Source organism: Pezoporus occidentalis, unplaced genomic scaffold (genome assembly GCF_034315485.1).
Source record: "Pezoporus occidentalis ecotype Australia unplaced genomic scaffold, CSIRO_AGI_Poc_V1 ctg34, whole genome shotgun sequence".
NCBI classification, from domain to species: domain Eukaryota; kingdom Metazoa; phylum Chordata; class Aves; order Psittaciformes; family Psittacidae; genus Pezoporus; species Pezoporus occidentalis.
In genome coordinates, this window is record NW_026915376.1 from 3424981 (window position 1) to 3437182 (window position 12202).

General features: G+C 36.1%; 1 protein-coding gene across 1 annotated transcript in view; it reads left to right on the forward strand.

Annotated features, from left to right (window-relative positions):
• The window catches only part of TTC27 (tetratricopeptide repeat domain 27), a 117186-nt gene that overhangs the window by 75701 nt on the left and 29283 nt on the right, over nt 1–12202 (forward strand). The window contains exons 11-12 of the mRNA XM_062629564.1: nt 9463–9558; nt 11710–11832. Coding sequence (XP_062485548.1) covers nt 9463–9558; nt 11710–11832 — 219 coding nt within the window. The remainder of the gene's footprint in view (nt 1–9462; nt 9559–11709; nt 11833–12202) is intronic.

Consider the following 12202-nt stretch of genomic DNA (forward strand, 5'->3'; position numbering starts at 1 on the left):
ATACCTGTTTGTCCTGGGTTTAGCAGTAGCAGTCGATTTTTCTCCTTCTTGGTAGCTGGTGCAGCGCTGTGTTTTGACTTAAGCCTGGGAACAGTGCTGATAACACCGATGTTTTCAGTTGTTGCTAAGTAATGTTTACCCTCACCAAGGACTTTGTGAGGCTCATGCTCTGCCAGGGAGGAGGGGAAGCCGGGAGGAAGCAGAGACAGGACACCTGACCCAAGCTAGCCAAGGAGGTATTCCATACCACAGCACATCATGCCTGGGGTGGGAGGTAACTGGGAGTTACCTGGAAGGACACGAGCTTCTGGGTCGGACTCGTTTCTCAGCAGGTGGTATTGTATTATCTTTCCTTGTTATTTTCTCTTATCATTGTTGTCATTGGTGGTAGCAGTGGTGATTTGTGTTGTACATTGGTTGCTGGACTGTTCTTGTCTCAACCCGTGGGAGTTGCATTCTTTCAATTCTCCTCCCCATCCCTTCGGGAGCGGGGAAGGGGAGAGCCCACGGAAGCGGGGGGTCCTCAATTGCTTCCAGCCCAGCACCCCTCACTGGGAGTGAGTGAACAAGCTGTCTGGCTAGGTTTAAACCACGACACTGTTTTATATTACAAAACACAAGTGTTTGATGTAACTTACTCTGTATAACACTTTATTGTAATGCCTGATGGGGGTGGGAAGGAAAAATCACAGTACACTAGAATAGACGTGTTTTGGCATGAGATCTGTCAGACCTTTACTAAAGATTACAAACAAGTTCCTCCTTTGCTGAAAAATGGATACAGCCTTTGTTAAAAGAAAAGAAAAAGTTTATTTGCTTATGCTTTTAAAAGGAATAACAGCCTTAAATTCATCAAACACGAAACCTTCTAGAAAGTTCTCTAGGCATAATCTATCTCAGAGAGTATTACTCTCAGGTTGATGTCAGGCACTGACAATGAAATGAAACCTTTGCGCAAATGACGTAGAGATGTTTGTCCTGAAAAAACTCTGCTGACATTATTCTCAGCCCAGAAACTTTACACTTTTAAGTACTTGCTGAGGGATAGGTAATGCTGAGTTTCCTTAGCTGTTTAGAGGGAGAAGGAAATAGGAGATAGCAGGGAAGTCATAAAACAAACATTGCATCTCAATACTATGAGTACTTACAACATCTTAACTGAAGAATTCATCAAAATAAGCTGCTAGGAAAATACTGTGGGGCAGATGGTGCTGAATCCAGTACAAGATGGCCTTTTGTCTTCGTAGATCAAGGAGACTTCTGTGTCCCATGTAGGGTGATAGGGGAAAAAAACAACAAAGCAATGGTTGGGGAATTAGTCTGCTGTTTAAAAAGGGATTATGCTGATTTGAAAGAATATGAATAGAAAAATTTTGTTTTCAATCAAAGGAAATCAACCTTCTGTGTGTGGAACTGCTAGAAACTGGGAACATTTTCTTGTGGCTTTTTTAAAAAAGCAAATAACCTTGAACACTGAGCATTGCAGATTCGTTCAATGTAGCAAATACGTACAATTAAGAAATGTTTAGCAAGACGTTGGGTGACGTAGTTAAACCACCACTCTCAATGCAGACTTAGGTTTGAAAACTTGCAGCCTGAAGCCTTCTCCTTGAATGTTTCAGTTAATTTTATTTCAAGCACTGTTTGTTTTTATAGTTCTAGAATTGCCTTGCCTTGTTAGGCAGGATGCTTCACAAAAAAGAAACTACATCTTTGCTGTAACCTTTCATTTGCAATACAAGTTGCGAGTCAGTGCTGTACAACATTTTAAAGTTAGCTTTAACAAATTTTAAACCAGCTGTTAGTTCCTAGGAAATAGTGTGATACATCATCCTCTAGTTGGTTTAAATATACACATCATTTGAGGTCTATCCTATCAAGCAATAATTTCATGGAAGGATGACTGAAAAGGTGAGCTTGCAAAGTGAGCAAAAATGGAAGTCCTCAAGGCTACAAGGTTTTAATGGAACCAAGGCTTATATTTGAATGAGGGGCAAAAAGAAGGTAAGATTTTTTTCCCTTCTAAGCTGTGAACTTCTGCAGTGTTCTAACAGAACATTTTCATCCTCCTGAGAATGTGAATAATGTAAAATCTCCAGTATGTAGTGATCTTCATCTTGGCATCTTTGCACAATGTAAGAAATGGTCTTTCTGAGTTTCCCTGAATCACAAATCATAATTTATAATAGTCGTGGCTTTAATAAATTTTCCTCAAATATTTCATGTCATAATTCCCCTTTGAAAATTAGATAAATGAGAGGGAGCATTCCTTTCTCAATGTTGAAATGCGTCCTTGCTTAATAGCTTTTGTTTTATGTTTGCATGCTTTAGTCCTTGACTGTTCATAGGTTTTCATCATTTAACAGAAATACATCATCTGTGAGCTTTTCAGAAGGATAGCTCATTATTTCTTTTAAGTCTTGCTAAGCAAGAAAGTCCTGTCTTAAATGTCAAATGCTGTTCTGAATAATGGTTGAATGTTGTAAATATACTGAGTTTATGTCTTTTTATCCAGCAATAAAATTGGCAATCAGTAACCAGTATTTGGTCATAATCTTCCTCATGAAGTGCTCAACTGTTCTTGTTTTTTCCACATTATATCTGTATTTATCAACCAAATGTTATTCTCTCCCATTAAGCAAAACTTTACTGCATTGTTATATGAAAACTGGTTTTATTGCTTCATAGTTCTTGGCATTGCTTCACTGGAAGATTAAGTATTTTGATTAGTGAATCTTAGAAGTCTGGGTATGTGTCAGTTTGTCCCAGCGGCCTTGGTTACAGGAGCACTTGGGCTGGCAAAGAGCTGTTGAAACAAGTTTGTTGTTTGGATTGTAAATATAATTTTTTGCCTTTTTTTTCTTATTAAATAAGTTTACCAGAAGAGCATATCTGAAGATCTAATTACATATCCAAAAGGTGCTACAATATTTACAGTACATGAAAAAAACATTGAATATCTCATCTAATTCATAGGAAACAAATTCAGAAAAGCCCTAATTATTCTGTATATTTAATTTTTTGTATTTGTCACCTGCTTTCTAATGTGTATGCAGTTTCTGAATTTTAGACACCGATTATATGCATTTTCTTCAACAGGAATGCAGCTTTTATTAGTAATTCCGTATTTATGTGTTACTGAGTGGGCTGTTGCAGAACAAGGCTGTGGCAGTTGCTGTTGTAATACATCCCAAATTCATTTGGACTGCAGTTCTTTCTTGTGCAGCATTTTTCAGGCATTATTGTTAGAAAATGTAATTTGGCAGTGAACGGTTTCAAAAATAGTAAAATCACTTCAATTTTTTGTAGCTTTTCTGTTAGACAAGTATTTTGATATCACTGCCCCCAAAAGTAAAGTTTTAAAAGCATTTATAATTGTGTTCAATTGCATGAAGTTTGAATAAATGTAATGATGAATCTCTGGAAGTTTTACAGAAGTCTGTGAATATTGCAGCGTCCACAAAAGCTTCTTGTTGTAGAAGCTTTATAAAATGCCTGCTTTTTGTTTCATAAATACTAAGCATTGAAACTCTATCTGTGTGACTGAATTCTGTGATAAGGAATCAAAGGAGCTTTTTGATGATAAATTTTCCTCTTTATTCATAATTTGTAAAATAAACTTATGGATAAAGCAAAAGCTTTGTAATTGCACAACCACAGATTTACGCATGTAGTTGCTGTTACTTTTGCAAAGTGTTCCTCTACTTTCTTCTTGAGTAAATAACATAGGTAAGCCCCGTCCAGTTTGGGCCATACGCCTGCTAAAGTCTTAGAAGCATTGCCATAGTGCAGTGAGATAGCAGGATTATTTTCCCTACAGAAGTGATTTTATTTCTTACCGTCTTTGTCTCCAAACACTTTATTTCCAAGCAGCTGAACAATTATAGCTGTGTCTTTGTGCCATCAGACCCAGAAGACAAGACCCACCCAGGCAGTCCCAAAACTGGTGTCCATACTTTGGCGCTTAGAAAATGTATACAGGTTGTATAAGTAAAGGCAGATACCCAGAGTTGGCAGTTTGTAAAACCTGTATTATCTATTTAATTTTTAATCCAAGATCAATATGCTAATTTGTTGTTTCAGTGCTGTGCAGTTTTTCATAAGGCTTTCCTTCTCCCTTTCCTTCTTGAGGATGTACTTTTGATGTACTCCTAGTATACTTTTATCAAATGGAGGGCTAGGATGATAGGTGTTCAGCAAGTACAATAGGTTCACTGCTATGTAGTTGGTAATTTTCATAAGATAAGAAAACAGAATAAAAAAGGGGCAAATGTGTTAGTTTTGCTATCTGAAGGGAAAACTATGTTTATGGTATATGCTAGTATATACTTACCTTCTAAGCCTCAGTTATGAGTGGCCTAAACAAGAGACTGAAAAGCTAAGCAGGTGGAAGGTTAATCTCTTTGCTTTCTTGTATAGAAGAGGATGTTGGTGCTCGGGTGTAGTACTGGCAATGGGACAAAGCAGAGGAAAAAGATATGGATACAGAAATGGTGGTATTTTCTTTATCTTTGAGTACATTAAAATTCATTTGCATTACGTATTATTTGGCAAAGCTTATGAGCAAATTATAACCTGCAGTCATAATGCAGATGCTGAAGCTTGGCTTTTTTATCATATCAAGAAGGAAAATATTAACAAGGCTGCACAGTTTGCTGAAGATTTGTTTACTTTTGCTAAATAAACCTACCCGCAGAGCACATGGCCAGCAGGAGAACTATTAGAAGAAGCACAGAGCTAGCGGGGCAGCTAGAATACAAGAGCAGTAGACATCAGCTCGCTGATTATAAAGCATACAGAGGTAATGGACAGAAAGAGAGGAAGGACAAGGAAAACAGAAATAAGTAGTTAGGCAGAGTGTAGAGAGGTCAGGCTGATGTGTGGGATTTTCAGAAGGAGTCTTCAGACTTTGGAGAAATTGAAGAGAAAGGACCCAAGAATTACAAGAACATAGGGAAAATTTTGTGTGTCTGGAGTTTGTGTTAGAAAAGACTGAAAGGTACTTTTCCATTCCTCCTCCTCTGTTTTCCTAGAATTAAGGTACCAGTTGAGGTATCATGGTGATAAAGGCAAAGTGTAACATGACAGGATCAGTTTCCTTTGGCATAAATCAAGCTAAACTCATATTAAATATGGTGAACACCCGTAACAAGTGAGACATCTTAGAGTTGTTAGAGGAGGAGGGCAAAAAATGCCACACTCAACATCTTGTTCAGGGTTAGGTGATAGAAAAACATTGTTGTTAACAGCTGTTGAGAGCATTTGTGTAGAAAGGACTCTCGGGTGAATGGTCATCACTGGAGTCCCAGAGGGATTAACTAGGGATTGAGTCTGGCAAACTGACAAGACCTCTAAACTTGAGAAGCAGGAGAAGACTACAGAAAACTTGTCTAATCTTCCTGCCTACAAAATCATAAAGAGGAACATCAAGTGTTCCAGGATAAATCAAAGGAAGATGCTAACAAGGGTAGAAATGGTGGTACTGATAAGAGCACAGCAAGTAATCAGGTACTAAAATAGTAAAAACTAATATTTTTGATAGGGTTTGGTCAGTGGGAAACAGCTGGTGCCTGGTCAACAGTGGGACAAGGCAGGCCATTAAAATAAACAATCTGTGATTGTTGATGCAGTCTGTGAAACAAGATTTTGTGCAGATGAAAATTCTTGTGGAGCAGTTGTGACTGGAACATAAAACTGGGAATGCTGTTGTTGGAAAAGACAGGTAAAAGGAAAAACAATGCAGTTGCACTGTAAATTACTGATATGAAAGGCTGGGAAGAAATGAGATGAAATTCCATGGATAAAATGCTGCCTATGGATCAAGACCGTTTTGACGGAGATGTTTTATTGGGGCCATCGATATTAAGTTTGAATATGGACAGGCCTATCTTCAGTGTTATTGAGAGGAGAGATGAATAAAATAGTTGCTGCACAAACAAAAGTGGGATGCTGTTTTCAAGAAGGTGTTTTTTTTTATGAGTAATGAGTATCTTGCTCTTTTCAGAAGATGGGTTTGGTTTGGTTTTTTGTTTGTTCTGTTGGTTGGCTGGTTGTTTTATTTCCCCTCAATAAGCTTGGCTTAGGGAATATATAGTTACAGTTTTACATAGTAAGGGCCATTTTTTTTTGAGAAAGTAAGTAAACTATTCCATCCAGAATAAAGAGGGTGAGGATAGAAAGAAGGATGGGAAGGTCTGCCATTTATTTACCTCAACGCAAAAAGTAGTTGGTGATTATATTTTAACAAAGGGATGATACTTCTGACCTGTTGGATGAATAATAAATTTAAAAGCAGTATTATGAGCTGGTTGAGAAAACAAATAGCATTATGTTGTAACAAAAATGGCAAGAAACCGTGAGGATGTGATAGTATTTCCAGAGATTGAGTACAGAGATAGGGTCTGGCTAAAAAGCAAAAGCTCTAACTCTTGTCAGCCATTGAAGAAAAGGACAGTTAAAAATGTGCAGATGATAAAGAGGTTAAAATTCAGGCAGGCTCAAAATCAAAGCTGATACTTATTATCAGGACCATAGTGATGTTACACGTGTTGAATGTAGAAGTGAAGCAAGGATGTGCAATTGGAATGAATATATGGAAATGTCATCCAAGGCGGAAAAAATCATTTACAAACTTCATGCACTCAAGTCATGGGTAATAACCATCTGAATTTGATTAATAGAATGATTAGACTGAGATTGATCAGTAAAGTGGTAAAAACTCTGTGATCATTTCAAATTAATATGGTATACAAATCCCAAGCACAAGCTACCAATTGTACTACTTGATCTTGTACCAGGGATTTGAGTATGAGGTAGGGAGAATGAATTGTAGTTCCAAGAGCTGTCTTCTCCCACTTTCATGTGGCAATAATGTAGTCATTGTTCATGGTATAAAATTCCATGAAAACCATCAATGGTTGTGCCGTTTCCAAGGGGGATTAATAAATCTCTCAGTACTGTGTTTTTTGAAGAAGTCATTGTCCATGGCAGCTCCAGCCTTGGGGAAAGTGTGTGTAAGGTGGTGGTGGTGTGATCTGTTAAGCTTAATGTTTTCAAATTTGTGTGTGGAAGAACTCATGTAGAGTTATGACTTTTAGTTTATATTTCTGTTTTAAAACTTCTAAGACAGAAATTTGAGGCTTGAGTTAAACTAAGACACCAAAATCTTTCCACCATGTTGCAAATATTCTGTATTTACAGAGATTTTTTTTTTTACATGGCATTTATGTTGAAGAGTATTAATGAAGAAAATGCTTATTTGGCAGTGTTTCCTTGTTCACTTTAATGATTTGTTGTTCTGTGATTAGATATTAGCTGTGTAGTAGGGCTAGGATTCTAATTTTCTTGCTGTTATACAACCCAAATTTTATTTCTTCCAGTGTAATTCGGAAACACAGAATTCAGCAATTTTTAGTAACTTATTTGCTATATTCACTAGTAGGCAGAGTTACCAGCTTATTTTTTTTTTGACATACTGGAGAGTGCATAAACCGTGGATTTTAATATTGTCTAAAGCTTATTAGCATTTATTCTTTTTTAGGGAATGTGCAGTATTCATATGTTCTACGTAAATCTGCAGGGTTTTTTGGAACTCAGAACAGAGTACAGTCTTGTGGGAAGGGGGAGAATTTTACTTGCTAATAGTCATATTCTCCTGCAACATGTCATTTTCATTAGGCTTTTCTGCTTAGGAGGTGTAGAAAAGATACTGCCACAAATTTTCCAAGAAAATATTATGCTTTGGAAAATCTTGTTTATTGAAATACAGTTTTTCTTTTGGAACAATAGAAATAATTTTTTAAAAAAGCTGAACCAGGAGCAAAATGTATTGATTGATTTAAAACATTTTCTGCCTTTCCTCTCCCTGTTCTCCTCCAAAAAAAATTGTGCAGGACATTTTTAGGATTTTTCTGGCTTTCAGCGATTATTATTTTTAAATTTTCCAACTGCAGTTTACTACTTTGTCTGGTCTTGTAAAATGATTACACAAGGAATTGGGGAATTTTTCAGCTTAATTTTTGTTGCAACAGAATACAGAAAAATGTGCTTCTGCATAACATGAGAACATTTCAACAGAATTGAAATTACAAAATATGATTTGTTATATAGTTCATAGTAAAGTAAAATCTGTAACTAAATAATATTAGCCTAAAGATTTCATTTGAATCTGACTCCTTTTGGATTGCTTGGAACTGTGTAAAGGAGTATGATTTTATTAGTCTGTCCCTTTACTTGCTATAAATTTTCATGGGATAGGTGTCTGGATAATCTATAGGAATCGGGTTCTGGAGATAATTTTATGAAAGAGAATAAGAATAAGATTGAATATTTTAAATATTAGTAACAATTAGGAGGTTAAGCATTGATTCAAAGACTGTGTTATTGCTGTGTATTGTGATTTTTTTTTCCTTATTAAACACAGCTACCTAATAAATCCCATTAACATCCCTAGCAGTTACAAGATGCTCAACTGTTTAAATCACATAATTGTTTATTTCTGTTATTGATATATGTTGGCTAGCCGACTGCTGGATTTAGAAAAAGAGAGAAAGAAGTGAGCTTGTCCAATTTTTTCTTTTGTTTGGGAGTCTTTGCATTCATTTTCCATGCTGAGAAAATTCCGAGAACCTGTCTAGCTCCTTCTGTAAATCTTTAACTGAGTTATATGTGAGACCTGGGTAGGTGAATCATGTAAAGGCAAATAATTTAATATTCCCTTATTTATATCTCTGGACTTAAACTTGCTAGCTAGTGATGACTGGCATTTGAAGAGGGTTCTCCCTAATCTTGAAATATCAAACCAACTTTTTGACCATAGCTACCTTTAATATTTTATCCTTCTTGCTATTGAATTTTGATGTAATAACTTCATTGTGGATTTTCAGAGAAAAAGTTACTGCTGAAGTGAAGTTGCTGCACTTCTGCTATGTGAAAGTTATCATTCTCTTTCGAAGAGCTTTAGGAGTAAACACTTCACAATAATTCTATATTAGAGCTGTGTTTCCAAAAGCATGGTCCACTATAATGTGTTTGTCTTTCTCTTTTTAATAAGAATTTTCATGCCTAATGCACATCGATACTGCCTTGTGGAAAAGCTAGCTAAAGGATTGAAATGCAGTAGGCAAGGTCATGTTAATATTTGACATAGCGTTACATTGCAAGTATTGTTTGGGGGTTGTAAATTTGATTCTTTTTACTGTTACATGCACTTTGAAATTTTAGTATTTTCAAAGCTTTTTTTTTATTATCTATAATAAAGTTTTAACATATATTTTTATTAGATTTTCTTACATAGGGTAGTAAAACACTATAGTGTAAGCTTACTGGTGTTTAGTGTATCTTTAATGTAATTTGTCCAGTATGTCAAGAATACTTAAAATCCTGAATGCTTTGAATTTTATTTTTTTCAGGTTCATTAAGTCTTAAGAAAATACTAATCTGAATATACTTTGCATTTACCAGGCACTTGCAGATCAGTTTGAAGGTGTGAATACATCAGTATCTGAACGCATGAAGATTTTCTACTGCTGTCAGGTGCCTCCACATTGGGCCATACAGGTGTGAAGCAATCCCATTTCAAGCTTTAATTTAAGTCTGTGGTTCTTTTTATTTTTGATACTGCATGACTCCAAACTTGAGTGTGATAAGATCTTGAATTGAAACACTGTAGAAATAAAGACATAACAACACATCAGGGTTTTCTGGCAAGAAATCAAGTTCCAGAGTGTTTTGCATTCATTTATCTTTTTCTGTCATGCATGGAAGTAATTGCTTGTAGGGCAATTCTTTGTTTTGCTTTTTTGTCCAATAAAAAATGGACCGAAACTTGCAAGCTTCCAACATCTCCCTCAAAAATATCTTGAAACTCTCTTTCTATTTATTACTGTTTAAGTTATGCTACTATTATTTGCATCTTTCTCATCTTTGGGATGACCACTCACCTTGGGTTGTTTTTAGGAAGTGATCATGTTCAAAGCAGCCAGAGTAAGAGTCAAAAGCACAGAGAAGGACTCCTCAAGTGGAGAAAGTTTTTATTTTCAATACATTCCCCTTTTTACTAGTACTGACATGGGTTGGTTGGTTGTTTTTTTTTCCAAAACTACACTGTTTATCTTGACAATAAGCTCTTTCTAAAACAGAAATGTACACGTTAGAGTCTTGTCTTGTGATGTTGTATTTAACAAACAGTTGCATTACGTGCCTCCAAAGGTGTTCATGTTAATTACTTTTAATAGTGTTCTTTTAACTTTTCAATTTCTAACCTCAGTGCATGTTGCTTTAACTAATCATACCTTCTCCTAGCATTCTCAAGTTATTCCACACAGTCTTTCAACAGGTACTTAGTAAATGGGATTTCCATTTCCCATAGTCAAGAGTAGCACTTTTCAATCCAAGCCTTTTTTCCAAGCCAAAGATAGAAATACTAAAATAGGGATTTTTAATCTTCCACTGGAAGATGACTGCAGTCTTCTAGTAATGAAGAGTTGTTGCTTATATAATTTTTACCAAATATGACTCTGAGTAAATTTAGTAAGACATACACGAGGTTTAGTTCCTGATACTGGAAAATGTAGGGTTTTTCCTAAGCGATTAATATCAAGACAACAAATAATTTCATTAGAGATTTTCAGAGTTCTTTCTATATTTTTGTCAAAGAACTGAGCCAGTTCTTAATTTTTCTGACTATAGTCTGTTCCTTGGATTTGTAGAGATACAGAACCTAAGCCCATGGAAAGAGGTCCATGACATCTGCAGAGAACTTCAGGGAATCCATTCAGGGTCACCAACAACATTGCAGAGGTTCACTGTATGGGATCTCATAGCATAATTAGGTGTCCTTATACAGAATGCTCTAATCTGGGCAAACCGAACTGTGTATTTGTCACACATAGTAAATAAGTTATCCTTTCTTAAAAGATGAAACCTATATGGGATTTTAATCTCCTTTTAAAAAGCAAACAAAAGACTGAAGACAGCTTTTCAAAGTCATGAAAACATACCTTGTTTATTTTTAAATTAAAAGGATTACTCATTTATTTTCATAAGCAGACTGAAATAATAGTAGAATGTGAAATAACAAAGAGGATCACATATCTGTGATGAAAACTCAACTAGGAATTTGAACCTGAACTCAAATACAACATTGATTTGACTGAAAAATAGCGCCTTTTGGCAGCATCTGTGTGGGACAGTGATTTCTCACAAGTAGCTGACAAAGTCCTTTTAGAGCCTTTCTCTCTGTATGTATTTTTTCACAGGTACAGATTGCTATGGCACAGTATTTTTAGAAGAGGCTTTAATGCCCTCCTTCAGGCTCTGTTTCCCACACTCAGCATTGACAACCTCCTGCTGCAGCTGCTCTCCAGCACATGGGCCATGTGGCTCGTTTAAGGGGTGGGAGTTCAGCTCTGTCAGTTCCTCCTTGCTATGTCTGCTTCCATTTTTTGCATTACATCATAAAGTAGTTCAAAGTAATTAAGCTACTGACATGAACAAAAGTAAAATCAAAACACTTACTGTTCTACTGATGGCTTCTTTGGTCTTTTTTGAAGTATTTACATTGTTAGAGGCTTTCAGCTTGAAGTTTCAAGAGAATAATTCCATATTCTCTGGTACTTGATGATGTCAGAAGTGCCTCTAACATCTTTTAAAAATGTAAAAAGTATTTACAGTATTTTTTGAGTTACCTGGAATTTCTTATCTTTCCAGCGTCAGCTTGCAAGCTTACTGTTTGAGCTGGGATGCATCAGCTCTGCCTTACAGATATTTGAGGAGCTGGAAATGTGGAAAGATGCAGTAATCTGCTATGAAAGAGCAGGACAGCACGGAAAGGTAAGAAAAACTTTCTTTTTACAGCTTGTCTTGAAATAGGGTCTGGATTATGAAGGGCTGTCTGGCTTCAGCTGTCCATTCAGAAAAGACCTTCACTTCTACAGGGGTATCATGAGGAAAGTCTGTTCAGAAGAAATGGGTACGTACATGTCAGTCTGTCATAAACTGTGAATGCCAAAAAAAATATATATATATTTGGGTTAAGACCTCATGAAGTAGAAATTGGTAAATAAGAAACAAGAAGGCAGTGGTAGTGATTCTTGAAAATACTGAAGGAAAACTAAGTTAACTGGATGTGCAGCAAGGTGTAATGTGGGCATTTCAGAAAGGCTCTTGCTCTCTGCCTGGTGCAGTTGCTCACACAAAAGTT